At 46.0% G+C, this 26,019-nt stretch overlaps 5 protein-coding genes and 1 long non-coding RNA gene across 7 annotated transcripts; 2 read left to right on the forward strand and 4 right to left on the reverse strand.

The window, feature by feature from the left end:
• Positions 1-1,942, reverse strand: pigh (phosphatidylinositol glycan anchor biosynthesis, class H). Its single transcript, XM_003971550.3, has 4 exons — positions 1,288-1,942; positions 910-1,119; positions 750-833; positions 1-628 (listed from the first exon to the last, which is right to left on the reverse strand). The coding sequence occupies exons 1-4, from the start codon at positions 1,462-1,464 to the stop codon at positions 557-559; spliced, it is 543 nt and encodes a 180-aa protein (XP_003971599.1). The 5' UTR covers positions 1,465-1,942; the 3' UTR covers positions 1-556.
• A 215-nt stretch (positions 1,943-2,157) lies between these two features.
• On the forward strand, positions 2,158-7,000 carry zfyve1 (zinc finger, FYVE domain containing 1). The gene is made up of 12 exons (XM_003971551.3): positions 2,158-3,299; positions 3,375-3,618; positions 3,707-3,967; positions 4,042-4,256; positions 4,336-4,442; positions 4,524-4,632; positions 4,700-4,797; positions 4,877-4,994; positions 5,192-5,362; positions 5,434-5,614; positions 5,681-5,794; positions 5,875-7,000. Exons 1-12 carry the CDS (start codon positions 2,811-2,813, stop codon positions 6,105-6,107), a joined length of 2,340 nt encoding a protein of 779 aa, XP_003971600.1. The 5' UTR covers positions 2,158-2,810; the 3' UTR covers positions 6,108-7,000.
• An 8-nt stretch (positions 7,001-7,008) lies between these two features.
• Positions 7,009-10,130, reverse strand: wdr21 (WD repeat domain 21). The gene is made up of 14 exons (XM_011611954.2): positions 9,875-10,130; positions 9,677-9,794; positions 9,473-9,600; positions 9,174-9,331; positions 8,981-9,063; positions 8,788-8,890; positions 8,554-8,697; positions 8,402-8,451; positions 8,235-8,314; positions 8,071-8,163; positions 7,869-7,966; positions 7,617-7,793; positions 7,390-7,504; positions 7,009-7,311 (listed from the first exon to the last, which is right to left on the reverse strand). The coding sequence occupies exons 2-14, from the start codon at positions 9,781-9,783 to the stop codon at positions 7,079-7,081; spliced, it is 1,569 nt and encodes a 522-aa protein (XP_011610256.2). The 5' UTR covers positions 9,784-9,794; positions 9,875-10,130; the 3' UTR covers positions 7,009-7,078.
• A 435-nt stretch (positions 10,131-10,565) lies between these two features.
• dpf3 (double PHD fingers 3) lies at positions 10,566-21,389 on the forward strand. 2 transcript variants are annotated; one of them, XM_003971609.3, is made up of 12 exons: positions 10,566-10,698; positions 14,922-15,082; positions 15,682-15,789; positions 17,001-17,134; positions 17,207-17,302; positions 17,681-17,753; positions 18,106-18,147; positions 18,824-18,961; positions 19,041-19,169; positions 19,348-19,460; positions 19,558-19,639; positions 19,782-21,389. In XM_003971609.3, the coding sequence occupies exons 1-12, from the start codon at positions 10,667-10,669 to the stop codon at positions 19,847-19,849; spliced, it is 1,176 nt and encodes a 391-aa protein (XP_003971658.1). In that variant the 5' UTR covers positions 10,566-10,666; the 3' UTR covers positions 19,850-21,389. The 2 variants fall into 2 exon arrangements, with proteins under 2 accessions (XP_003971658.1, XP_011610257.1); XM_011611955.2 differs by lacking the exon at positions 18,106-18,147.
• A 631-nt stretch (positions 21,390-22,020) lies between these two features.
• On the reverse strand, positions 22,021-22,744 carry LOC115253035 (uncharacterized). Its single transcript, XR_003891352.1, has 3 exons — positions 22,633-22,744; positions 22,433-22,553; positions 22,021-22,340 (listed from the first exon to the last, which is right to left on the reverse strand). It is a non-coding gene; the product is annotated as an uncharacterized lncRNA (long non-coding RNA).
• Positions 22,745-23,106: 362 nt separating this feature from the next.
• On the reverse strand, positions 23,107-25,274 carry LOC101065087 (protein LEG1 homolog). The gene is made up of 8 exons (XM_003971610.3): positions 24,908-25,274; positions 24,721-24,807; positions 24,547-24,620; positions 24,179-24,280; positions 23,935-24,053; positions 23,725-23,866; positions 23,542-23,638; positions 23,107-23,457 (listed from the first exon to the last, which is right to left on the reverse strand). Exons 1-8 carry the CDS (start codon positions 25,203-25,205, stop codon positions 23,306-23,308), a joined length of 1,071 nt encoding a protein of 356 aa, XP_003971659.2. The 5' UTR covers positions 25,206-25,274; the 3' UTR covers positions 23,107-23,305.
• Between the last annotated feature and the right edge of the window lie 745 nt (positions 25,275-26,019).

Here is a 26,019-nt window from a genome sequence, read left to right on the forward strand (position 1 = left end):
GGAACAAGGCGTGAACGTTTATTTTTGAATCTTTACTGCACACGCCACTCATCTGACAGCGCACTGATACATTTTTTTTAGATTCTTCTCTGTTTGCTTATGAAAATAGCACTGAGAGTGGACACGATGTTCCCAAGTTTGTTGTATTTATTGACATTTACGTTGTTTGAGTAATGCAGGCTTGGATAATTATGCAGTGTGATTGTGCTGCCACCTCCTGGAGAAAGTTGGTATATCAGCAAACCTCAAACAACCAGTGAGCAATAACAATAACCTTGGTTTGTTTGTGTCATTAATTGGTTTTCATATCATAAAATATATCAAAACTAGATACAAAATACAGAAACTACAATAATAATACAATCTAAATGCATAAATACCTAAAACTAATGCTAAAAGGTTTCTGTTAATAGATTTGAATTATTCTGTACATTTACATCATTCATATATTTGTGAATCGTGTGACAAAATGAGTAAAACGGGAAAATAAACTGCATATTATGTTAACAAGGGTAAACAGCTCAAGACACAGCATTTATGCACCACTTGATTGTCATCAGCACTTGGAAAGAATCTCCTGGCAGCTTTTGTAAACCTTCACCAGACAGTCCAGCCTCGGCTTTGAGCTCTGAGAGACACAGACACGCACATGTTTTCCATCAAAAACAGGGTAAATTTTCCACACGAGACGATAATCAACACCGAAAGGTGCCTTCAAGACAGCGGCTTTGAGCTGCGATTAGCCTCACCTGAAACAAGGGTACGACGCTCGACGCCCCTTCAGGGTCAGAGGGGTCCTTCAACAGCACACACAGGTAGTAGATGATCTGTTGCTGCAAGGTGAACGACGGCAGTTCAGAAGATCTAAAAATGATTTCACAGAGGAATTACCTTTGTGGCTTGTCTCACCATGTAAATGGCTTCATTGATGACGATATCCTTGATCTTGTTCATCTCAATGAACGTGGTGGTCTCTCGGCCAGAGGCGTAGCTGGAGGACACCTGGATGCCCAAGGAGCCGATGACCAGCAGAGACTCGTGGTCTACTTTCACAAAGTGGATGTGAAGCGTCATGCCAACCAGGGTGATGAGGATGGCGCTGGACAGGACAGCCGTGTTCTGCAAGAGAGGGGACAGGGAACTGTTCATTAGTAGTTGCATCACGTTAAAAAAAAAGAGGGGAAATTCGATTTGCATGCATTCATTATATCAAAGTAACGATAGATCTGAATGAGAGGACTCAATGCATTTCAGATTTCTGCGGATATTAAGAAGTATTTGACTGACCTCCGTGACCCAAAACACAGCGTATGCCAAGAGCCAAACACAGCAGGTGTACGCCAGCACTTTTCCGATAGAGATCTTGGCTGAGCTTACAGTAAACTCCCTGCAAAAGTTGGAGTGGTTCCGACAGTCCAGAGATACGGGTTTGCCAGAGATGTCGGTGAACGATTCATCCTCCATCGTGATCGTCAACAAAAACGAGCAGAATCGATGTTTAGCTAATCACCATAGAAAGCGGGTTAGCATTGGGCTAACAGTCCCCAGGCTATGTCAGCTGCTTTACTGGGCTTTCAGCTACGAGGAAAAACCCAACTGCGACTGCGTGATTTAATTTACCGTAATTTTAAACAGCAAATAATGAAATCACCACAGTGTCGACGGGAAAACAGATAAATCTGACACAAGCAGGACGTGTGGGCGCATCGATTAAACTGCACTGAGGGTACACTTGTTAAATGTACCTGAATATACGTTTCGATATCTGACGAACTTAAAGTAAGGATGGTGGAAACTGTCGATTTACGTTTTTTTTATAATAACGTTCTTTTAAGCGTAAAGGTCCAAGGTCCTGGAGTTAGTTGTTTTGTTCATGAATGTTGTCTCCGTCCGCTTCAATGTCGGTGTACGCTGGTTAAAATACAAGCAAACACCTTAGCAGCTGGATGGCGCAACGCATTCTGGGTAGCGTGTAGTACCTTGTTCTGCGTACAAATACAACTTTAGATAATTAAATATCAACATTGTCACTGCATTACAAACACATAGTAGGGCATACGTTAGTATATAATAATATAAACTTAAAGAGGCCATATGGAAGCAGAATATTAACACAGTTACAGCTCGCCTGCGGACTGACAAGTCCTCCATTTCCCAAAATGCATTGCTTTTATGACTTATGAACTTTGTATGAAAACAAGCCGATCAGCTGGTGTAAAAGTAACATCTACAGCGGTCTGACCCTTTAAAAAGCCCCACAAGCTAAGTTTTTCTCCTCTCTTTCGTTTCCTGTATCGGTCTGTACTCGCGATGGACCGTGATGAAGAGGCAGCATTTAGTTGACGTGTCGTTGTTGATGGGACGAGAGTAGATCCAGCTAGGTCAGTCGACTGATCCCAAGGTTGTTTGTTATTGTCTGGAGTCAGTCTACGTGTGTGTCATTAACATCAACTAAATTTCGGTTTAACGGCGAATGTTGAGGCCTATTTTGACATATAATGATGGAATAGTTTGAACCGGACAAGATGGCTAAATTTAGGTAGCAGGCGGTTAACAGTAAAAGTAAATTTTACTCAGGGAAAGTGTTTTATTTTACTATCTCAACGTACTGTGCTACGCAAGTCCTTAACTAAACACCATTGGACCTTAGCTGAACACTCTGCAATATCTATTAAAAGTTTAACACTTGAGTTATGAGTTGGCGATTTGGGGGGTTTCAAAACAAAAGACTAGTACATCATATCCGGTTACGTGTACTCTAACAGAGCCATAGCTTGTTTTACTTGTCTCATTCGGACCTCAGTTTTGAGATGAGCCATCAAGGTTCAGATGTTGATAAAGGGTTGAACACAGTCTTGGGCTGTCAGGAGAGTTATGCCTGCGGCGGCTCAGATGAAGCCACATATGAATGTGATGAATGTGGCAGCCTGCAGTGTACCAGGTGCGAACTGGAGCTCCATCGCCAGGAGCGAATGAGGAATCACGACCGGGTTCGGATCGCACCGGGCCATGTTCCTTTCTGTGACTCCTGCAAAGGTGACAGCAGCTGCTCTGCCAGTGGCGGACGGATCAGAGCGCTGGTCCGCTGCCAGGGCTGTAAGATCAACTTGTGTTTGGACTGCCAGAAGCGCACCCACAGCGGGGTCAACAAGAAGAAGCACCCCCTGTCTCCCTACCCCACCGCTAAAGCTCCGCAGGATAACAGCGGGAGCGCTGAGCTGTCACAAATTGAAATCCTCAAAGCAGAACTGGAGAAGGTTTGCAGCTTCCGTTTGGTGGATGAGAGGGAGGAGATGCAGGTACACCGCGACATTCCAGCCTTTTTGATGACATATCGTCATGCCTACAAGGCTGATTGTTGTCTTAATCCTCAGGTGAAGGATGAGGAGGAGTTTGTGAGTAGACTGGGTTGCAATCCCACTGAGCTCCTCAAGGTAGTCTCCATCTTTGGAAACACCGGAGAGGGCAAGTCTCACACTCTGAACCACACCTTTTTCCTTGGACGAGAGGTGTTCACAACCTCACCCACCCAGGAGTCCTGCACCGTAGGGGTATGGGCGGCTATGGACCCTGTTCATCATGTGGTAGTCATTGACACAGAAGGCCTGCTCGGGGCTGGTATGATGCACAAAGAACAATATCTAATAAACGTGGCGGACACGGTGGGGCTGTTTGACCCAAGTGTGTTTTACCCTCACCTTATCAGGAGCCAATCAGGGCCAACGAACGCGGCTGCTCCTTAAAGTCTTGGCCGTCTCTGATGTGGTAATCTATCGAACCCACGCGGACCGTCTCCATGACGACCTCTTCAAGTTCCTTGGTGATGCATCGGATGCGTACTTGAAACATTTCGCCAAGGAGCTGAAGGCGACTACCGCTCGCTGCGGTCTGGATGTCCCGTTGTCCACTCTCGGTCCCGCAGTAATCATCTTCCACGAGACCGTCCACACAAAGCTCCTAGGATCAGGTACAGGAAACACTCCGGGGTCGACACCGACCGAATCTCACTTATGTGATCGTTTCTTCTCTCTCTCTCTCCAGATAAACCTGCTGAGTCAACAGACCGCCTTCTTCAGGAGCGCTTCAGGAAGCTGGGACTGTTTCCAGAAGCTTTCAGCTCCATCCAGTATCGCGGAACTCGGACCTACAACCCCCCTACGGACTTCAGCGGCCTGCTGCGCAGCCTGGAGCAGCAGCTGGATAACAACACCACCCGCTCGCCACGCGCCGCCTGCGTCATCTACAAGGCTCTCCAGGTAATGGTGGCGGGTTGGAGGCAGATGTTTAACCTGGCTACAGTGTGGTGCTACTAACTTTGTCTGTCTCCTGCGCCAGGCCTTGAGTGAGAGCTTCAGTGGTGACATTCCAGATGAGCACATCAGCAGTAATTCATTCTTCCCAGATGAATACTTTACCTGCTCCAGCGTCTGCCTCAGCTGTGGGTACGTATCGCTGTCCTTGCTTGTGCATCAAATCGCATCCTGATTAAGTGTTAAAAAGATTTTTGGGGGGTCCGCTTTCAGCTCGGGCTGTAAAAAAAGCATGAATCACCTAAAGGAGGGGCTTGACCACGAGGCCAAACACCGCTGCCGCTACACTGCACAGTACGACAACCATATATACACATGCAAGGTAAGCAGAAGGTAAGCCGAGGCCAGACCTGCTTGTTGGGGTTCTGAAAATCTGTGCTAATCCGCAGGCCTGCTATGAAAAAGGGAAGGAGGTGATTGTGGTTCCCAAAACGACAGCGTCCTCTGACTCACCCTGGTTTGGCCTGGCCATCTATGCATGGTCCGGGTGAGAAAACGATGCCTTACCTTTCAGAAGAAATAACGTGTTCAAATCCAACATGTGAGACAGATTCATCTCTGTGCAGGTATGTTATCGAGTGTCCAAACTGCGCAGTGATCTACAGAAGTAGGCAATACTGGTATGGGAATCAGGACCCAGTGGAAACTGTGGTTAGAACAGAGATCCAGCATGTATGGCCTGGGGTAAGAACATCATTGCATAGTCACTTTTTCATGTAGCATTTAGCTTAACTGCTAAATGCTGTTTCCATGCGAGCCTATTTTGGCTATATTTACATTTTTTGTAAATGTGCAGACAGTCAGGTCAGACCCTTGCTGTAAAAGCAACAGTTTTATCAGGTATATATTTGTATTTTACTGTCTGTTGGGTTCTTTTTCAGTCTGACGGCTTCTTGAAAGACAACAACAATGCTGCTCAAAGGCTGCTGGATGGAGTCAAATACATTTCTCAATCAGTGTCTGAACTCAGCGTCAAACCTGCCAAAGCCGTGACCTCGTGGCTCACTGATCAGATAGCTCCTGCCTACTGGAAGCCCAACTCCCTCATCTTGGTATGTAACATATTGTGTTGAATCACTATGAAACGATGCGACATCTTAAAGGAATAATCTGTGTGCTTTAGAAATGCCATAAATGTGGCGAAGAGTTCCAACCCAATGACACCAAGCACCACTGTCGTGCATGTGGAGAGGGCTTCTGTGATTCATGCTCCTCTAAAACACGGCCGGTCCCGGAGAGGGGCTGGGGCCTGGCACCCGTACGAGTCTGTGACGCTTGCTTCCACAACAGGGGGATCCCAACTGGTACGAACCGCTTCCATTCGAAGCAACACATTTAACGTTTTGATTTTATTAAATTGCATGTTGCAGAGTTGTTGGATGCTGCCTTAGAGGAGGAGGGAGGCACCCTGATAGCCAGGAAGGTCGGGGAGGCCGTGCAGAACACGTTAGGAGCTGTAGTTGGTGCGATCGACATACCTCTGGGTGAGCCTCAGATCCAACTGCATTTAACTAGTATCTGCTGGTACAAATCAACAGTGGTGGCATCCTTTTGGTGCTTCCAGGCCTGGTAAAAGACGCAGCCCGCCCGGCCTACTGGGTCCCCGACCAGGACATCCATTCCTGTAACGAGTGCCAGAGAGAGTTCTCCCCTCGCCTCTCCATCCATCACTGCCGCGCCTGTGGCCAGGGTGTGTGTGGCGACTGCTCTCAGGGACGGCGGGCCGTGCCATCTCGAGGCTGGGACCACACAGTGAGGGTGTGCAACAGCTGCAACGAGAAAGCCGGGGAGCTCTAGCAACAGGAGCGGAGTGGCCGAGGTTCCACGCAAAGACTGGAACTGAGACGTTGAGAGAAAAAAAGGGTTCTTTTACCAGTTGGACTTTCCCGGCTAGCACAACACCGTTACGTCACTTGATTATGCCTCTCTTTCACACTGTGAACAACACGCAAGAATAAGACTTGAATATCTAGGTGGGAGTGAGGAAACCTTATCAAAGCAACTCTTTATCACACTTGTTTACTGAGATCAGGTAAGCTGTAAAACTCCCCTTAAAACTTGAAACCCTAACAACCATCTGACAATCTTCCAGTACCACACAGTGTTTTACGTCTTCTGAATCAACAGCCAGTTTCAGCTGCCGTCTCGCGTCCAACCATCTGAAGAAAGCAAATGTAGCATCACATTCCAACTTATGTGACTACTTAATAATACCATCTAACATAATCCCAAATCTGTTTTTAGTTGTGGGCAAATAATAGATGTGACGATAAGGCTAACATAGACTGTTCATTTTTACTTGCAACCTTCATATATAAGAAGGAAAAAAGGGTTTATTTCATGGCTTTGTGGAAAACCTGCTATTAAAGCCAGGCTATGAGGTCAGACTGGTGTTTACAGAGTGGCTGGCTCAGTTAGCAGCACACCTCTGGGGGGAAAAAAAGATTCTGAGGCTGGCCCCTCATACAGGAGATGCTTCATTACTCAGGCTGCCCAGTTTGAACATGTAGGATCTGTGAGATTAACCTGGGATGTTACCTAATGACTGGAAGGGGGATTTGGTTAACCTGTATCCTCATGTAAGCTCATACAGTATGTATTAAAATGCAATAACCCAGTGCGAGTTTTTGTCTCACTAAGACTCCAACACATTTGTTTTCTTCAGCAAGTATAAAACATCTCAGTTTACCACGTTGCTGTCAATCAACTGCTTATTTATTTTATGAGTCCTTTTATACATTTGGCAAAAATGGAACAGAAGCAATTTCTTAAAAGCCACTGTTCTTCTCTCCAACGTCCTGGTAGTCTGTGTTGTACGGGAAGTAGTAAAGGTCGTGTTTGACGGCCATGAGCAGCCCGGGGAGCCCCCTGCAGCCACCTATCTTGGAGGAGAAGACAACACTGGGGATCATGTCATTCGCAGCAGGGTAAGGCGACGGGATGGTCCTCAGTAGATGGCCGTCCTTTAGGCTCCACAATCTGGTGTAGCAATCCTGTCCAACTGAGAGCAGAACAGAGGACGGGATTCAGGCTGGAAGGCTGTATTTCTAATCACAAGTGGTACCTGCGTCTCTCATACCTGCCATCAGAAGTCCCTCGGGCTCACAGACATGGACGGGAAGATAGGCATGTTCGTTGCGGTGACCTTTGTATTCCTGCACAGGCTTTGTGACGCGAACGTCCCACAGCTTAATCTGCAAAAGTATGAATAGAAGTAATGGCAGGTATTTATGTGACTGGCTTAATCTGCTGAATGTTTAAATTTCTAATCTTCTTAGTCATTAGTAAGCTTGAACCAAGGCTGACCTGGCCCAACATGTCGGCAGCAAGCAGGTAGTTCTCATCCTGCAGGACGCGCACGGAGGTGATGGCCGACTCCTGGTGGAAGCGACTGGCCTTCCAGTTGTGATCCCTGCGACCACGCTGCCGTAGGTCGATGCTGAAGATTTCTCCTGATCTGCATCCATTAAACAGCACAGGTACCTGCAGACAAACCGGTACAGGTGCCTATTCCGTGTCCTACTGGGCCCAACACCTTCACTTGAAGAGATGTCTCACCCTCAGAGCAAACTGCTGAGCCAAAACGTCGCTGCTAGAGCTGTACGTCTGTGTCCGGCCCGTTTCTGCGTCTTTCAGTATCACCCTATGAGAGAGACCTGCAAACAAAACAGTTATTTACCGATGTCACCACTACAAAGGTCAGTGGTGGTGGCTGTCAGACTCGTTATAAATATGTAATAAAGAGGAGGCATCGACAGACCTGTGCTGAAGGTTTTATCAAACTGTGGGTTGAGGCACCAAGCACAAGACCAAGCTGAGGAGATCTTAAAGCTACAGAGCATCCCGGGTTGGTCTGAGGACAGATTAAGTTAGTAAATGGGGGGGCGACCAACCACATGTTGACATGATGCTATTGATCATAACCTGGATTGGAATTACTGAAGAGGGAAGCAGGGAGCAAGCTGACACAGCCAGGAGTATCTGCCGCTCCAACCAGGCAAAGTCTGACAGTCAGGAGAGTAAAGGAACAGAGGTGGGATCAAACCAGCACTTGAGTTTTAAACGTTTAAGTGACACCTGCAAGAGGATACAAGACGTGGGAGTCTGGGTAGTTTACAGAGGCCCAGCAGATGGAGTTCACCTGAAACAGGTAAAGCCAGGTCAGATTTCCTCCTGTGCACGATTCTGATCATTGAGTTATAAAGTAGCACAACTGCTTCAGCTTAGCGTGGAATACTCCCACCTTACGGTTGGTAAAGTAGAGGTTGTCACACAGCTCCACAGACAGAGATCCTTGGCTGCTGCTGCTGAAGCTCATGATGCCGTACTTGCAGCCTCCGTGCGACACATCGTTGACTGTGAACACTCGCTCGCAAGCAGAGTCTGCCTAAAAGAGCCAAAGAACAAAGAGTCAGAGAACAATTTACCTCAAAAAAGCTTGTCATGAAGCACACATGCGTGAAGGGCTTCTTCTCACCACTATGAGTCTAAAGTTGTCAGTGTTTGGGTTGCTGTTATCTGTACTCTGGATCTCCAGTTTGTGTCGTCTCATCCCACTGACCTTCACCTCATGGACCTGCCTGGAGACATAAAGTACTGAACGGTTCAGATGCCTCATCACAGCTATTTGCATCTGGCTCACATTAACAGAACTATGACATGACCTCTACCTGCAATAGGAGTGTAACTGTGACAGGCCGAGGTGCCTTTTCTGTAGGACCAAGGATGAGTTCAGTCCACTTCTTGGTGCTTTCTAGATAAAAGATAACTTTCAGTCGAGCCCTTCCATAACAAAGAACAGATATTCTATTATAAATGTGGTATATATTTCATATGACTGCAGTGATCTCACAGGAAACTCACTTTTCTGGGATTTTCATCTTCTGCCAGCATTCTCTGCCTCTCTTTCTCCCTTTCTTTCTCCTGTAATTTCTCTTTTGTGAGCGGATTACAGTTATTGTGCCCAGGCAACAGGCGAAAATAGCGATTTTTCTCTGGATCAAAGTAAAAGCCAGGCAGCTCTGGGGTAGGGAGGGTAAAAAAAAGCACGAGCAATCGTTACAGCAATACCTGGAGCACAACTGTTGATCAAAGATTAAACTTCAGTAGTGAGTATTAGTTACTGTCACATTCATGTGGCAGCATCTGGTGCCGAGCCTGACCTGGTGCAGCAGTGCTGGTTTCAGAGGAGCGAGAGGAAGACGAGGTAGAGGAAGAAGCAGCAACAGACTGGTTTTCATGTCTCCCACGAGATGCTCTATATGATGGCCCTGATTCACTCGGTCCATACCTGCAAAGACAGCACAAATGATGAGCTGGTATCCTGTATAAGGACGTCAGAAAATCATCAAGACTATTAGACAAACCGCTGATCTTCCTGAGACGACCTTTGACCTCTGCGCCAGCCTCGATATTGACCTGCACCTGGTCGTCGGTGTGGCCGCAGCCCTTCTCGCCAATTCCATTTCTTCATTCCCAAATATTCTGACGCAGGATATTAATAGCAAACCGATCATTTAAAAATATATATCTCAGATTCCAACGTGTCAGGCAAGCATGTTTACCTCTTAGCTGGACTAGCTGTGATTAGCCTTTTTTAGCTAACGTTAGCAATACATTTTCAAACACCTTTAGCTAGACGATTAATTTAAATTTATCGCACGTAAGTGTTCCCACAACGTCTATCAAAATAGGTTCCGTGTATATCATAAGACTTCTTGTATCTTAACCCCTTAAACTGATAATTTTACAGTTTGAAGATTCAAGTCCCCTCACATGCTAACCGGAGTGCTGTCAGCTACAGCCATATTGACCCGCCTCCTGAAGACGTTCATTGGTTAATCTTTAACAATAGTAAATGACGTCACAGAAATCTATTGGTTGTTATTTATCAGCCACGTCTGAGACAAATATATATAATCGCTTACAAAGAAACATTCAAGTTGTAAAGTAATGCCAGAAGTAGGTTTTTCCGCGCCTACTATAGTTTTTAAATGATTAATGACAATTTCAAGATGCATTATTGTTTACGTGTTGCTGTCTTATCTAAGACACCTTCAGCTAATGAAAGATACATAATTCAGCTAGACAGAGCTCAGGATGTTGGTTATTTTCATTTCCAACTGGTAGCACTTTAAGCAAAGTTAATTATATTTCATGAAACGATCACGTCTTCCCTGACCATTGGTTTTAATACTCTTTTTAAGCCACGCCCTCTACGTGCATGCCGTGGTTGTATTGGTAGGGCGCACAGTGCCCAGGACCGCATTGGCTGTTGTGTATGTATGTATTTTTTCTCCATAAGGGTCCCAAAGTAAACCGAGATTTGGAATATTACGTTACAGTCCAGGAGGAAAATGGCGACTGTCATTCATAATCCTCTGAAATCGTGAGTACTTTTCCCCCCCTACAAACTAACAACTCTTTGCTCTCAGTTTATTTGATGAGAACGAAAGGTGCTTTCATTCTAAATGTATTTCTAGGACATTTGAGGGCATTCTCCGTGCGCGCGCGCCGTTCAGTTGTTGTGATGTTGTGCAATAATAGTAAAGATGATGGTCTAGAAGCGTGGATCAGTGCTCGCATCTCTAACGAGCGCGCAAATCTCCACTCGTGCACTTGGTTCCACTTGGTCACAAAGTTGTCTTTGACTGTATTCCTCGGTAATAACAGCGACTGACACACTGTGTCACCTTTGCAGGAGCAAACCTGCATCGATTTCACGCGTTTATTGCCACAGAGCGGCTTTTTTGTTGCGCCACCTGAATAACCGGTTATTAAATAGCAGCCAATAACAGAAATTAACTTCCTTTCATGTCTGCAGCGGAAACCCGTAATCTATAACATAATTGGGGGGCGTGTTTTTCCCCCTGAAGTTGGAGATGCAGAAACTGATTTCTTGATGATCTTTGCAGCTCCGCAGCACGCGCCACCAAAATAGAGTTTATATATAATATGCATAAAGAGAAGAGAGCCGCCACCAGGGCTTGGCAGTGAATAAACTCATTTAAATCTGATTGCTCACGTGGAATGTGTTGCGTAAAACATACAGATGAGAATCCACTTTGGTGTTGAAACACTGAATTTTATAGTTGTCTAAACCCACTGACAACCTGAAATATCCTAAGAGAAGCACACTGGCTGGAAAAACCTGTAATCTGGTGTATTCTAAACAGATTAGGTGTATATGGATATTTATGTTGTGTCGCTTATATCTTTGCAGTCATGCTGAACAGCAGATTAGCAGCGTCCCAGAGGTCTCCTGGGTCCATCTGCTGAGACGCATGTAAAGAGGCTGGGGCTGGGACAGAGAGAGAGAGAGAGAGAATGGAAGGAGGGAATCCCCATCTGCCGTTTATATTTTGAAATTCTCAGACAGACCCCCACCCCCTGACCTGCCATATCTGCAACGAAATGGAAAACAGTGCTCGCGTAGGCTGAAAGCAGCAGCTTGATCCCAACCCTCCGAACCAAACAGCATCAGAACACTGTCAAATTGGCCCAAACTGTATCAGTGTAACTGACTAATTTGACAGGCTTGACAGAACGTGGCTGTCATCCGTATGGATCACAGTCTCATATGCACCCAAGATGAGTTCGTACCATCATCAGTCGGCAATCATTCACACTTTGCATCTTTTCTTGTGATTAATCCTGGCCCGCCATGAGCATGTGTGTGTGTGTGTGTGTGTGTGTGTGTGTGTGTATGTGTTTGCACAGTGGGCATTAATTCAGAGCTGACATGATAAGTATTCAAATGAGGGACACGCTTCACGTGCAGAGATGGTTCCATAAAAGCTGGTGTTTAATTCAGCCCCCCCTGCATATTTACCAGGATCTGGATTTGTCGTGCCCCTGTTTGCGTGAGGATTGTGGGCCAAGTAGATGCGTGATTATGTGCGTATGAAGGGGGTCAACATGTGTGCGTTTTTATTGTGAGTGTTTACTGCGCGTGTAGGCGATGGTTTCGTAGAGACCCACCCTTCCCCCAATATGCGTGAGAGGGGAGCGTTGGTGGTTTTCGGGGGGGGTGGGGGGTCTGTCTCGCTGCACTCACTGAGTGCATTTGTGCTACACCCACAGCACAGAGGTGAACTCTGGCCTTTGTCTTTCCCAGCTGGGGGATTGAGAATATCCAGGAATGGTTTCCAGGCAAAGGTGATTAAATATTCCAGATTTTTTTTAAAAATGGAAACCTTTTACTTCTCGTGTCCCAGAAAGCGGTGAAACGAAGCACACTGTTTTTTAGGTATAAAATATTTAAATGTTGACATCTTTAGCTCAGGGCTCCAGCTTCTGTGCCTCTTCCAGGCCTGGAACTCTGGCACCACTTCCCCGTTATTCCCTTTGTGGACAGACAAATACGCGTGCTTGTGCGTACACACATCCCCGTGTTGGGGGGAAATTAGTGTGACAGGGTCTGAAAGGGAGCACGTGTGCCTCGGGACATGTAGAGACCCCCTCTTTCCATCCCATTCTTGGCTCCTCCCCCTCCTCCCATTCTTCCTGTGGTTCCTGACACAGATGCAGATAACTCACGCCCTCCTCACCCCACTGCTGCCAAGGACCCTTTTCAACAGTTTCATGTTTAAAGAGTATTTTTTTCACCATATTCATTAGCAATGACCCACATGTTTGAGACAACAAGTAACTTGGGTGATTTAAATTGTATATAAAATAACTAAAATCTTGTTGAGAAACGTCTGAATGTCCTCGCATCTCCATCGTCATATGGTTGGTTGCTTTTTGCTCTTTAAGCTCTGTGTGCTGTTAGTCGCAACTATCAGAGAAAATAAAACAGACCCGGGTGATGAGTCTGATGGGAATGGCAGCCGGAAGACTCTTTGGATTCAAGCGGATAAGCTCAATCTCGAGGAAGCTTTTACTGAGGAGCACACAAAGTTCCTCTGTTAATGGGAGACAATCATGAGGACACAAGCCCTCAGTGTCCAGGAAGCTGGTGACCAAGGAGAACGTGTTGTCCAACATGCAAACCTGGAATTATATAAGACCAATCTGATGGGATCATTTTCAGTGGGTTGGGGGAGGATGTCTGAGGACACACAACCCATTTAAACCGATCCATGTGCACGCACATGAACGCAGCACTTACAATTGGTTACGTAAGAGTTTACGAAGCTGCCTGGGGACAATGGCAGTTAAAAGTAGAGCACAAAAGCACAGGACGAAGACAGATGAGCAGGGATGCAGCAAATGATGAATGAGGCGCAGCTTCACTTCAGGGAATGTGAGGTATGTGACAGGAAGTCTCCCGGATTTGTCTGGATCACAACGACCGCTGCTCGGCCGTACTGTAAAAACCCACCAGCTGCATTCCTCATCTCCGTAGGTCTCCCGAATAAAAAAAAACCCCTCAGCTAGCAAAACACCACATGTTCCAGTGCAGATGTCGCACTGAGCGCACGCTGTGGCGCTAAACGTGTAAACAAAGGCCACCATAGAGGTCTCACTGATTGCATGGTTGTGGTGCTGCTGTTTGGAATGCATCCTCCTCACCAGACGTTATGAGAGACAGATGTGAACAGTGATATTAGCTGTAATGTCTTCTCCTTCTTGATCCCATCCTAAGTTATTTATGACTGAGGCTGCTATCACCCGCTGCAGTCAGATAGCATATAAATGCTAATTCATGCTTTTATAAGCTGTCGCCTTGATTACTGGAATGCTTTTTATGTTACCTGTTGCAAGAATCTTCATTTATTGCTCTATATGGCCTCTCCCACCCTGTCTGTCAACATTCCACAGCTCTGCGTTCATCTGGCCTCTTTCTTTCACCTTAACTGAGATCACAAACAACTTGGTGATCGTGCCTTTGCTGCAAATGCCCCCAAAGCCCTCGGTGATATTTAAGACACAATCTTTAATTTCGGCCTTCTGCTGTGAATAAATGTCTGGTAACGTAAACAGGCCGTGGGTGAAGAGCGCGCTCAAATCAACAAAGCCCCAATTTAAACATTCTATCTATACATGCCTGCTTTATTCATAGCCTCTGTTACAGCTTTTCCTCCCCCATCCTCTTCGTCAAGACACTGCACATCTTTGTGGGAATGGATACAACCGGTGCTACTCTTTAACATTCTTCACGTGTTCACATAGAGCAGCCAATAATGATCAGGCAGACAGTGTTCGTTTTGCTCTGACCCATTATAATTCCCATATTTTCCCATTGATTTCAGCTATTAAATGAAGGCTGAAACCCACTGAGAGTGTAAAACAGTGGATCTGTTAGAGGCTATAGAAAATAATATTGATGGCTCACTCTATAATGCATGCACTCTCGCTGGGTCAATATCTGAGCACATCCATATGTATCCTGTGAGCTTTGATCGCACAGACCTGGATCTATGCATCATTCTGGGCGCCAGCACAGTTAAATCTGACTAATGGACCGGGTCTGCTCACAGGTGATGTAAATTATTAGCTGCTCGGGGCATGTTAGTGCTGCAAACCATCCAAAAAGCTGTTAGACGCTAAATAACGGGATTGCTTCATGGAAATGAAAAAGCCGAACGGAAGCAATTCAACAGGAGTGAACCCTGAGTTTAATCAAAAATGGCTGACGAGTGTCTGTCTCTGTTTGTCTGCCATCAGGCTCGGTGACCAGTTCTACCAGGAGGCCATCGAGCACTGCCGCAGCTACAACGCTCGCCTCTGTGCCGAGCGCAGCGTGCGCATGCCCTTTCTGGACTCTCAAACCGGCGTAGCCCAGAACAACTGCTACATCTGGATGGAAAAATGCCAGCGGCAGCCAGGTGACCGGGGCAGAGGGCGAGCAACGGCACTAGTGTAACCCAAGACCTCATCAAAGTGAAAACACTCTGTGGGGGCAGGATGGATTTATACACCAGCTCTTTAATAAAACAGCCCCCTCCTCTATATTATATGAGGTACCACTCGATGACAAGAATGCTTTATGCACATCTGGGTCCCCACTTCAGCCAAAGGGAACAATCTGTTCTTTACTGAGGGACGGACGCAAATAGCCCGCTCTCCATCTTGTATGCAAAGCCCTCCAGGCCACACCCTATACTTTGTGGCAGACCTACAGTAACAGACAATATTTGAATTTATTCTAGGTCGGTCCCTCCCCCGTTGTTATCCTGTTTTTTCCTCTCCATTTCTGCTGAAAATCAGGCACTCACTCCTCCTGTAGGCCTTAATTATTAGCAGAACGGATTTAGAAAAGGACCCATGACCCTGTAACCACCTGACCAGTCAGGAAGAGCACTAAATCTTGAACACTGGGTCTTTAGTTTGTAAAATTTGGCCATAAATGCAGGATTTTTCTTTTTTATGTGTTGCATATGTGTTATTTATGCATGTGTGTGTGTGTGTGGGTGGGTGTGTGTAGGCCAGGCAGCAGGACAGATGTATACCTACCCCGCCCGCTGTTGGAGAAAGAAGAGACGACTCCTCGCGCCCCTCGACCCCCAGCTCCGCCTGTGTGAACTTCGCCTAGGTAAAAAGGAAAAAACTGTCAGAGCTCACGGCACATCCGCCACCTTTGTGCGAGTGCACGTTGCTGTACATGTTGTGTTTGTGTTCAAAGTGTCAGGCGAGCTCGGTGGCGTTAGCGTTCGCTACCTGGCCATCTGGCTCTGGTTAGCCTCTCTCGCTCCCTCTCTCTCTCCCCCCAGGTCTCCAGGTTCATTCTTCCCCCTGAATCAATGCCTCCTCTTTATGTTCACAAACACACACATGCACTGTGCTCAAACACCCCCCCACACGACTCCCACCCCCCCTCACAGCGGCACAGAAGCACCCTAAACCGGGCCTCTCTAATCATTTGTCCATGAGGCAATAGAATGTAATGAATCTTATGAGATGGAAGTCTGGCCTTTTCGTGTGTGTGTGTGTGTGTGTGTGTGTGTGTGTGTGCGCGCGTGCGCTTGTATGCGCGCCCTCATCATGGGGGTGGGGGGGGGTTAACAAAGGAATGCCACAGCAGCCTGATAAGTGAAGAAATAAAGGCCCATCCTTGTTTTGCATTCGCCTCACTTTTGTTTCCTCCTCGCCATCTTCCAGCCGTAATATAATATTCCCGAGCTTCCCGCAGATGCAGTTCATCTTTGGAAGAGCCCAAATGTTAAAAACAAACTCCAGGGAGACAGAAAAGCGGTCACACGCAGAAATAGACAAGCTCTGTTTTTAACAGAGGCTGTTTTGTTTAGAGATCCTGGAAAGTCGATGCTGCTCTGCTGCGGCGCTCCGGTACGTCTGATGTTTATTTAACGCTTCCGGACCGGGGACATTTTTGTCTTCGGGTGACGCTGCACAGACGCTCTGTCACACTGTCACTTAGGAATGGAATTGAAAATCCTTGAAGATCGGCTGGATTTTCCTAGTTTATCTTCTCCCTGCCTCAGCAGCCGCTTCCCTTCCCTCCCCATAATCTCCCTGATCTCCCAGATCCTACATTTTCCATAATATGATTCAGCAGCATATTTCATCTGACCTCTGCTTCCCAAATGCTCTTTCCGATCTTCGATCCCAGATCCACGTGACATGAGAATGACATCGCCGGGGTTATGGTTTCAAGCTGCTCTCATGGGCCGAGCAGCGCCCAGATATGGTGAAATGGTTGCAACGGCCTTCCTCTATACGAGTGGCAGTGGCGTTTTTTTTTAAAACCACAGTAACGACAGATTTTAATTTCTGCCCCCCGTTTAGAAGCCGAGCTGGCTCCGAAACGCGAGGTCCCTCCAGGGGATTCCACGGCCTTGGAGGCCCTCCTCAGGGGCGATGGCGTGCTGGAGAAAAAAAACAACCTCTGTAAGGAGGAGGAGACTTTGCTGGAAATACAGGTAGTTTCATCGGGACAGACGGGATCCTTCAACCGTTTCTCGATGACTGTGTTTGCACGCGTGTCGCTGTAGAGAGTTCTGGAGGCAGAGGAAAACGGGGACGGTTTCCACGACGACGAAGAGTTTGAGCTGGACACTCCGAAACGAAAGAACAGAAACAGAAACAAAGTGAGTGTGGAGAGCACAGTCAAAGGAGTTTCAGCAGCAGCAGAGGTATTAGCAGGACGGGATTATTGTCAAATAACCAAGGAATCAGCAGAAAACCTAATCCCACTTTTAGTGCCTTTTTATTGGTAAAAAAAAAAAAAGACACTACAGAGCAGCACGCTAGCACCTATGGAGGGGAAGCCGCTTAAGTATCTATTTAAATATCCTTCTAAATGATCAAAAACACTATAATGGGCTAAGGATACTATAAATTAATCAAAAAATGTCCATTTTATTCAAGAATATTTTTTAATTCAGTACTGTTAATTTATTATCTCCTTTTAACATTAAATTAAATCAGAAATCTCACAACGCTTGTGTGCCCGTGTTGTCTTTCAGAACAGAGGATCCAGTCGCAGAAGAGCAGAAGCTGTCAGCATTGAAGACCAGGACAAACCCTACGTCTGTGATAGTAAGAGAAGAGAACACATGGGCCTGGTGGGGGCTGGCTCCCTCTCTGTACATGCATCTTCCAAATTCTTTGTATTTGTAGACATCAGAGATGAATTATAGACCTTTGTCTTTCATTTTCCGCTCTCTTTATGTCCTAAAAGCAGTCCGCTGCAGCATGACAAAGGGGTTTTCCGTTAATCCAGACTAGCATGCCATTTACGTACTCGGGCAGAATCCCTCTGGAGAGGAAAGCCGCGGGGATGCCGAGAGACGGGCTGACAAAGCCCGACAAATGAATCACGTTCCTCATTTTGTGTCTTGTTCTGTCTTTCCTTTATTATTTTGTTGCCTTTGTGTCTTTTCTGTTCCAGATAGATACAAACAAAAGCATAACTCAAAAAAGGCTGAAGAAGGTATCTGGACCTGTCGCCATCTTGTCCTCTTAGATGCTCCGTGTCTCCGGGCATCCAGTCTTGAGAATGGCTGCCTGAATGCTAATCCCTTTCAGAGATCTCATGCTTCAAACGCTGCATCAGGGGCTCCTCAAGTCAAGGCTGTAGCTTTGCATGACATTAGCGCTACGCTGTGCCCTAAAGCTCGCTCGCTTTCTTCGCGGCATGCAAACAAACGATGCTTCAGCAGCAGCCAGCGCTGACGGATGCATGTTTGTAACACCCTCACGGGCGCTGGCGTGACCTCCATTTTGTAGCCGTTGCAGAAGTGGGAGTGAAAAGGAGTTTCATTTGGATCCCTCATATATGAGAACTTGTAGAAATCAGTGACATCCGGCGCCGTCACTTCATACTTCTATGATGGCTACAGGTCTGCGTGCTCCTCAATCCTTTCTGCTGTAGATCCACAATATTTTTGCATAATCTGACTCCCTTAGCTCCACTGCAGCATCAGCAGTAGTAAATTCTCCCTTTAATGTCCTCTTAGATTAAGCGACCTCAGAGTTGTAATCACGGCAGTTGGTTGTGAGACATTTATGAGGTTTTGTTTGCGTAAACAGTTAAAAACCTGAAAAATTCACGGCGGGGCTCCGTTGGATGTTGTTTTTCTGATCGAGCGCTCGTGTTTTTCTTGCAGTTTGTGGAAAACGCTACAAAAACCGGCCCGGCCTGAGCTACCACTACACCCACACTCACCTGGCGGAGGAGGAGGGCGAGGAGGAAAAGGAACCGGAGGCGGCCCCGTCCCCCCCGCGGCCCTCAGACAACCACAAACGTGAGACCCTGATAATCACACATTAGAAAGAGGGGAGAAAAGGCCCCTTTTCTTGACATGGATCTCTTGTTGTCTGCAGCTCAGAAGGGTCCTGACGGCACCATCATCCCCAACGACTACTGTGACTTCTGCCTGGGCGACCAGGACTCCAACAGGAAGACGGGCCAGGCTGAGGAGCTGGTGTCCTGCTCCGACTGTGGACGCTCTGGTGAGAACCAAAATCTTTTGATTGCTTCTTTCTGATGCCAAGACAACCAAAAAGACTAAAAGTGTCACATTTTGTCCCCATCGGCTCTGCGTCCGAGCTATTTCCTCGGGGATCTAAAACGTTCACACTCTCCGTCCGGCCCCACACTCACTCCAGTGTCCCCGTCCTCCCTCCACAGGCCACCCCACGTGTCTGCAGTTCACCGACAACATGATGCAGGCGGTGAGGACGTACCAGTGGCAGTGCATAGAGTGCAAGTCGTGCAGCATATGCGGCACCTCAGAGAACGATGTAAGACGGACCCTCCACCCTGATACACCTGGTCCAGACTGCATCGATCATCTTTCAAATGTTTAGCTAACACGGAGAATTCTGCTTGTCCTTTTAGGATCAGCTGCTGTTCTGTGACGACTGTGACCGAGGATACCACATGTACTGCCTGAAGCCTCCGATGACCCAGCCTCCTGAGGGTACAACAGCCACACGCCTGATGCTTTACTGGCGTCTGGAATGAAAACTAACACCCCTCTCTCTCTCTGTGTGTCTCTGTCTCTCTCTATGTGTCTCTGTCTCTCTCTCTCTCTCTCTCTGTGTCTCTGTCTCTCTCTCTAGGGAGCTGGAGCTGTCACTTGTGTCTGGACCTGCTAAAAGACAAAGCCTCCGCTTATGGAGAAGCGTGATGCCCTCAGCAGAGGTTTTCACCCCACACTTTCCTCACACACACTCACACACACGGTGTATTAGCAGGCTAATTATCAGGGTAATTTTCTCCGTGGGGCACAGACACCCTCAGCTACAGCCGAGCGACCCTACAGGTGAAGACGATGCCAAGATAAAGTGGTTTTTCTACCTCGCCTGCTGCCAAAGCCAGAAAATGGCCCACGCTGTGCAGCATTTCTGGGCGGAAGCCAAACATCTGGGAAAAAAATAAAATAAAATTTGAATCTGTTTGTACTGGAGTGTGTTTATGTTGAAGTGTCTGCTGTTCAGGATCTACAGCAGGGGGGATCCTGAGTTATGTCTGTTTAAGTTCTCCCTCCCAGCTTTACTCTTCTCCCGTGTTTAGACTTGACGGTGACATTATTTAATATCTGGACAGGCTCAGCTTTGGTAACGCAGGCTTTTGTCAAGCCCTGTGCAGATTTATTGTTCGCACTACTGGGAAACGTGGTGATAAAACAGCCGCGGGCATCGTGCCTCAGAGCACGGTGACATTTTTTTTTTATTGCTGTCTGGTTTTTGTTCCCTTGGAGGGATGCTGTGCACCTCAATTAGACACTGCAAAAACAACCGGAAAGCATTTTGTAAACGCCTAAAGACAGTAGATTTGGGAGACAAAGGGCAGAAACATGCAAATATGTTGCACTTTTATTAGCTGATATCGATTGAAAAACCTTTATTGTCACAATTATTTTGATCTTGCTGATTATGTTTTGATTAGATGTAAAATTCTAAATGGTCCGGTGTGTAAGATCTTTGATCATCTTTATAAGGATTTAAATATATAGAGACGTGCTTTTGTAGCAGCATGTTAATGTATAAAACCATTAAGGTGGATCAAAGATCAAATTTGCTAATTCTAATTCCAGATTCATTAACTAAAACATTTTAACTAATTTTCTAGGTCTGATGTAATCTGTATTCTTACCACTAGATGCTGCCAAATCTCACAAACAGGACCTTTAGTCATGCTTTTCTTAGTTTTAGCCAAACTCTATAAAGAATATTGTGGATGCAAATATCATCATTTCCCTCCTTTATTCTTGTTTTATTGAACTGTTACACCTGTGTTTTTTTATTTTAAATGCTGGAGTACTTCCTCTAGTTTGCCTGACTCATGTCTATTTTCTCTCCCATTCTGATTTGTGGCTAAAGTAGTTTTTGTCTGCAGCAGACTACAAACAAGTTCAGTAATAACATTAATAAAATACATTTTAATGGGTGTAAGCATCAACACAGGTTATCACGTCTTCCATTGTGTGTATTTTCATTGTCCATATGTTGTTTTTCATCAGACAATCATGTGTTAGAGTAGAAAACCATGCAAAAAAGGTTTTGTTGTGCTTTGCGTAAGTAATGGATTCACCCCCAGCGTCTTCCTTTTCCAAACATCTTGATGTGTTTAATGAAATGATCCAAAATGGGTCTGAAATGTGTAATGTGTTTTATATGTATATGTTTTGTTTGGAAATAAAGACTTTTCCATTAAACCTTCCTTTCTGCCACATTTGTAATCCATCTGAATTTACGACCTTCCTGATGACATCACTGTAGAGGATGGTTCTATCATACAAACATGTTTTAGTCAAATGTTAGACAAGACTTTATTTTAATATTCCATGTCTACACAGAGCACGCCACCGCCACTTTAGTGCACTTTGCATTGCTGCCGATTTCTCCAGTCCACATTTATACCCTGAAACTGCATTATGTCTATGCTTTTCTTTATTTTAAATACTAACAAAACCACAACAGATAAAAAGAAACAACAGATCTTGTATTGAAAGGGAATCCAATATGCTTTGGCTAAATTAAACTGGTGACACCAGAAGCTGCAGTTTCACTGGGATGTTCGGAGGTAGACGGTGCATGGGTGAGACATAAGACACACTCTTTCTTTCCCTGTTGGAGGTTTGTGGGCTGTGCAGAGTAGGGAAGCTGCATCACCCTGAATAAACAGACAGTTCTACCACTGATTATGACCAAGTCACGTTACGGCTGGTCACATTTCCTAGCTGTGCATGAGTTGATGGGCAGCTGAGGACGGTGCTGACGGCCCGGCAGGGATGGGTTTAGAAATGTGCCTGTTCAGCGACTGTTACATCATCATATGGATAAAATATGTATATTGTTAATGACGGGTAATCATAAAAAACAAAGCAGCAAGGCCAACTGAGGTTGTTACAGAAGATTGGTGCCAGAGATTAGACTGGGTATGGCTCTGAGTGGGGCCATAGATGTGTGGGCTCTTGGAGCCTCAGCGGTTTACCTAGCCATCTCAGACGGTCTCTTTAGAGCTAAAGGTGATGATGCTGAGCTCAGTGAAATCATCACCTGCATTGGCCAATCATCAGTTGACGTGCTGGACTATTCTATATTTTCATAAACAAAACAACAAACAGCCGCGCTGGAGATTTAGGTCATATCTGGGGTTTGAGGAAGACGCAGGGCCTGAAACAAGAACCACACAGAGTATCAGCCTTGATGGGATCCCAGAGTTGATGAATTATGGAGACACAAGTGAAAAGAAGACATTCGTGGACCTTTTTAAAGAAGATGATGCAGCTGGATGCAGACAAGCGGATCACGCCACTGGAGGTTCTGCACATCCTTTTCTTACCAACAGCTTCTGTCAGGTTCCCAAACAAACTGGCATCACGGGAGCTGTGAACGCAGAGGCACTCAGGAACAGCCACCAAACCGGGAAGAAGAACAGACATATCCGCTTTTCCAGTCGCATTACCAAGTGGATCAGGAAGATCAGGCTATGCTTCCCCAGTGTCCACCAACAATCTTCCCAGGACAGAGAAAACGCTCCTCATGAGCCAAACAGTGCAGCTGATTCTGGGCACAAACTGCGAAGGAAGGACCAGAAACTCTTAACTGCTGCCTGAGCCGTGCAGATGAACAGAGATCGACACTTAGCACTTCAAAGACGCTTGCAAATATGTTTACAGCGTAATAAAATTCCAGAATGGTGGAAAGTACATGTTGCTGTGTTTTGTCTTGTAAAAATGCGTTGTGTTCCTCCCAGAGGGCCCAGTGCATCAAGACACAACTCTACAGACTGTATATGATTATCATGCTTCTCAACTAGGTTATTACTTCCTCATGTGACCACTAGAGGACAGTGTTTAGCTTAGCTTTCAGTAAATATGCTGGACATAACATATTTCTAGAGATAATGACTCAAAGTATTGGTATTTAAGACTAAGGACATGAATCATAACTAGATTTATTTCAAGTGATTTACAAAAGCAATGCATTGAATTAATAAACAATTTAATTTTTTGTTGGTATTTGTAATAAGAGTGGTGGTAAAGCTTGGGGTTCTGTTCTACGTGATACGTTAAACAATGTAATCACAGTTTGATTTCTGTGGAGGGCCACGATGTCAGTCGAAAACTCTGGCTTCCTCAGCAGCTTCGAGACGTTTCAGTGATGATGGTCAGCAAACTGCTGGTGGCGAAGCTGGGGTTCAACAGCAGCTGGCCCAGCATCTCTCTGCCTTTCTCCCTGGTGGTCACCGAACACATGGCACTCTTCCACATCCGCACCAGAGATCCACCTGTGGACACGATCGCTGTTACCCTGCAAAGCCCGCTGATTTAATCCTAAAACAAGACGACAATGGTGCGGACGGCTGTATCACCCAGGATGTTGTTGATAGTTGACATCCAGGAGAAGATACTCAGAGTGTGGTTCTCCTCCTGACTCAAGTCAGCGATGTTTGGAGCTCGATCATCCGACTACGACGTGACAGACAAAACGAAAAGATGAGAAGATTTGGTCTAAATAAAGTAATGCACTCACAGGTGGAGCTGGGAGTACTTGCCTTCAGCACACGACCTGGCAGGTTTTTGATGAACATGGCGGAATTTTCCAGACTGGACTGGAAATGTGCTGCGGCGACATACTCGGCTGTGCTCACCCAGCTGTTTGCAAAAGATGTTTCTGCGGAGGAGTAATGTCTCTGCCTGAGATAGCCAGGAGAAGAGTTAAACCTATAATTCACAGTTTCTGTTACAGCAGACAGACAGGCGACCTGGTGCTGCAGGCCGACGAGCCAGCCGATGTAGCCATTTGTGCTGCCCAGTAGAGGCCGAGGAGCGTGTCTTTCTTTACGCCTTCAGGAAGAGGAGAGTCAACTAAAGCTTTCAGACCCTTCAAACACACAGACAGACAAACAGAGACTGAACATATGATTGTAGTTTTAAGTGAAGGCAGGGGGTCGGACGGCTGGGTGCCATCCTAACGGCAGATGGTTGGAAGGTGCAGTGCTGGTATACCTGGTAAAAGGCATCCCACTTGGACATGGCGTCAGGGAAGCGTGCGGCACAATCGGCATATGTGGCGCAAAAGTCCTCGCCTTCAGGCAACAGCAGCTGGACCTAAACAGTTATTTATTCAATTTTAAATCTCCAGACTATGACATCGGGACAAAAAGAGATGAGCGAAGTGCTATATTTCCTAACAAAAATAGGAATTTGATAGGTTTATCAAAAGCAGGAGCTGCATGCTAACTTCAGGACTTTTGTTTTGAACAGTATTGCCAAAGCAAACAAGGTATGGGCTGTATTTGTTACGCAAGCTTTCAAAAGGTGACCTGCTAGAGAATATGAGCTCAAATCTATACTGCGGTTTGACGGGAAAGTACCTGAACTTCTGCTCCCATGAAGCCTTGCTGCACAGCAGACAGGAAGGGCAGCACAGAACTGAAGTAATTCACACCTAAAGAGGGAAACAAGTGTTTAAAAAAACCAAAACACATCTGGTGCTCTATTTTCTTTCTCTTTTTTTATTTTTAGCGCTGTTTTTGTGTCACGCTTACAGCCCCACCAGCTCTGAGTGGAAATACACATGGGATCTCCCGTTTGGACGCCACATGTTGAGGCTCCGGTTGGGTCAGCGAGACGGCCTGTGGGATCAACAGATAATCAGGTTGCATCTATAGTGCATGTGTCCAATGCTACGTTTGGAAACCCCTCTAGTGAATCAGATGTTTTGCATCAGTGTACCTGACGTTAGCATCCATGCAAGCTGCAGCGGCAGTCCCCAGAGAGGACTCGCAGTGCCGCTGCTCCCAATAAAGCCCATGTTAGTGTCTGTGGCCGCTATCGTGAGTCGGATAAGACTCATGCGATGGAGGTAGTTCCAGGGGTTGGGAGTCACGGTGCCATTCAGCATCGGTAACTCAGACAACTGGCTGAACGTTTGTGCCCACAGGATGGGCGCACCGTTGTCAAGAATGACAGCTGAACTGCCCAGAGACACTGAGCAGGACAGTAGAAGGCTGAGGAGCACGGAACGCAGCATGGCTGCAGAGCTGGGACTGCAGACAGAGATGGAGCCTAGAGGAGCGACTCTAGACTGAGGCTCCAAATGTTGACACAGGGCTTAAATACTCTGTATCTGACAATGGGTCAGTGGACCCTTGAGGAGATAAGATAACGTGTGCACATGGAGCCCAATATTGTCCAAACAAAACAAATGGTTTAATAACCGGCAGGTCCCATTAAACCCTGAAGCCAGGAAATATGTAATGTAAGAAATTATAACCAGAGGTTTTATGATTCTATCGACAGGGCTGTTCATAAAGGGGGAAAGATGAGACCTTCCTGGGTGCAGAAGCAGATTTATCTAAATATTAAAAAAAAGGATTTTTTAAATCTTTTCCAGTTACAGAGCCCTGTGTGATTTATAATGATAAAACACACAAAATGTCATTTTAAACTCTTAAAAGAAAATAAGCGCATAAAATAATATCTTAATGTTGTGACAGTAGTTCTCAGTATAGGTAAGGAAGTACAGATGGTGTGCTTTGTGGCTAAAACACCTGAACCTTGACAGCAGATACCACACAGCAGATGTTCAACTTAAAAAAAAACAAAAATAAATAATAAAGAGACCCAAAACAAAATATGAACAAAAAATTGACCTGTGCTCCCTTTACTGAGGCACTTACGTATGTAAGTAACCCCGGGAACACGACAGAAGTCGTCTACAATACAACTATCTCTATTTTTTTATATACAAAAAAGGATATTATTGCACCACAAGCTCAAATTTGTGCCAGATTCTAACTGACATGTAACAGTAACAGGTTTAATCTTCAAATGTATTTGTCAAC

The sequence above is a fragment of the Takifugu rubripes genome, chromosome 16 (assembly GCF_901000725.2).
Source record: "Takifugu rubripes chromosome 16, fTakRub1.2, whole genome shotgun sequence".
Taxonomy (NCBI): domain Eukaryota; kingdom Metazoa; phylum Chordata; class Actinopteri; order Tetraodontiformes; family Tetraodontidae; genus Takifugu; species Takifugu rubripes.

What these genes read in the sequence shown, in the direction of transcription:
- pigh (XM_003971550.3), bottom strand. Translation starts at nt 1,464, where the DNA reads ATGGAGGATGAATCGTTCACCGACATCTCTGGCAAACCCGTATCTCTG. An exon ending in TCAATGAAGCCATTTACATG is followed by an intron (nt 834 to 909) that starts GTGAGACAAGCC and finishes TTCACCTTGCAG; the next exon opens with CAACAGATCATCTACTACCT. An exon ending in GCGTCGTACCCTTGTTTCAG is followed by an intron (nt 629 to 749) that starts GTGAGGCTAATC and finishes TGTGTCTCTCAG; the next exon opens with AGCTCAAAGCCGAGGCTGGA.
- zfyve1 (XM_003971551.3), top strand. Translation starts at nt 2,811, where the DNA reads ATGAGCCATCAAGGTTCAGATGTTGATAAAGGGTTGAACACAGTCTTG. An exon ending in ACCATATATACACATGCAAG is followed by an intron (nt 4,633 to 4,699) that starts GTAAGCAGAAGG and finishes GCTAATCCGCAG; the next exon opens with GCCTGCTATGAAAAAGGGAA. An exon ending in GCCATCTATGCATGGTCCGG is followed by an intron (nt 4,798 to 4,876) that starts GTGAGAAAACGA and finishes ATCTCTGTGCAG; the next exon opens with GTATGTTATCGAGTGTCCAA.
- wdr21 (XM_011611954.2), bottom strand. Translation starts at nt 9,783, where the DNA reads ATGAAGAAATGGAATTGGCGAGAAGGGCTGCGGCCACACCGACGACCA. An exon ending in AAGATGAAAATCCCAGAAAA is followed by an intron (nt 9,064 to 9,173) that starts GTGAGTTTCCTG and finishes TCTTTTATCTAG; the next exon opens with AAAGCACCAAGAAGTGGACT. An exon ending in ACAACTTTAGACTCATAGTG is followed by an intron (nt 8,698 to 8,787) that starts GTGAGAAGAAGC and finishes TGGCTCTTTTAG; the next exon opens with GCAGACTCTGCTTGCGAGCG.
- dpf3 (XM_003971609.3), top strand. Translation starts at nt 10,667, where the DNA reads ATGGCGACTGTCATTCATAATCCTCTGAAATC. An exon ending in AAAATGCCAGCGGCAGCCAG is followed by an intron (nt 15,083 to 15,681) that starts GTGACCGGGGCA and finishes GGGTGTGTGTAG; the next exon opens with GCCAGGCAGCAGGACAGATG. An exon ending in CAAACCCTACGTCTGTGATA is followed by an intron (nt 17,754 to 18,105) that starts GTAAGAGAAGAG and finishes TTTCTGTTCCAG; the next exon opens with ATAGATACAAACAAAAGCAT.
- LOC101065087 (XM_003971610.3), bottom strand. Translation starts at nt 25,205, where the DNA reads ATGCTGCGTTCCGTGCTCCTCAGCCTTCTACTGTCCTGCTCAGTGTCT. An exon ending in TGCATGGATGCTAACGTCAG is followed by an intron (nt 24,808 to 24,907) that starts GTACACTGATGC and finishes TTGATCCCACAG; the next exon opens with GCCGTCTCGCTGACCCAACC. An exon ending in AACTATCAACAACATCCTGG is followed by an intron (nt 23,458 to 23,541) that starts GTGATACAGCCG and finishes TCGTGTCCACAG; the next exon opens with GTGGATCTCTGGTGCGGATG.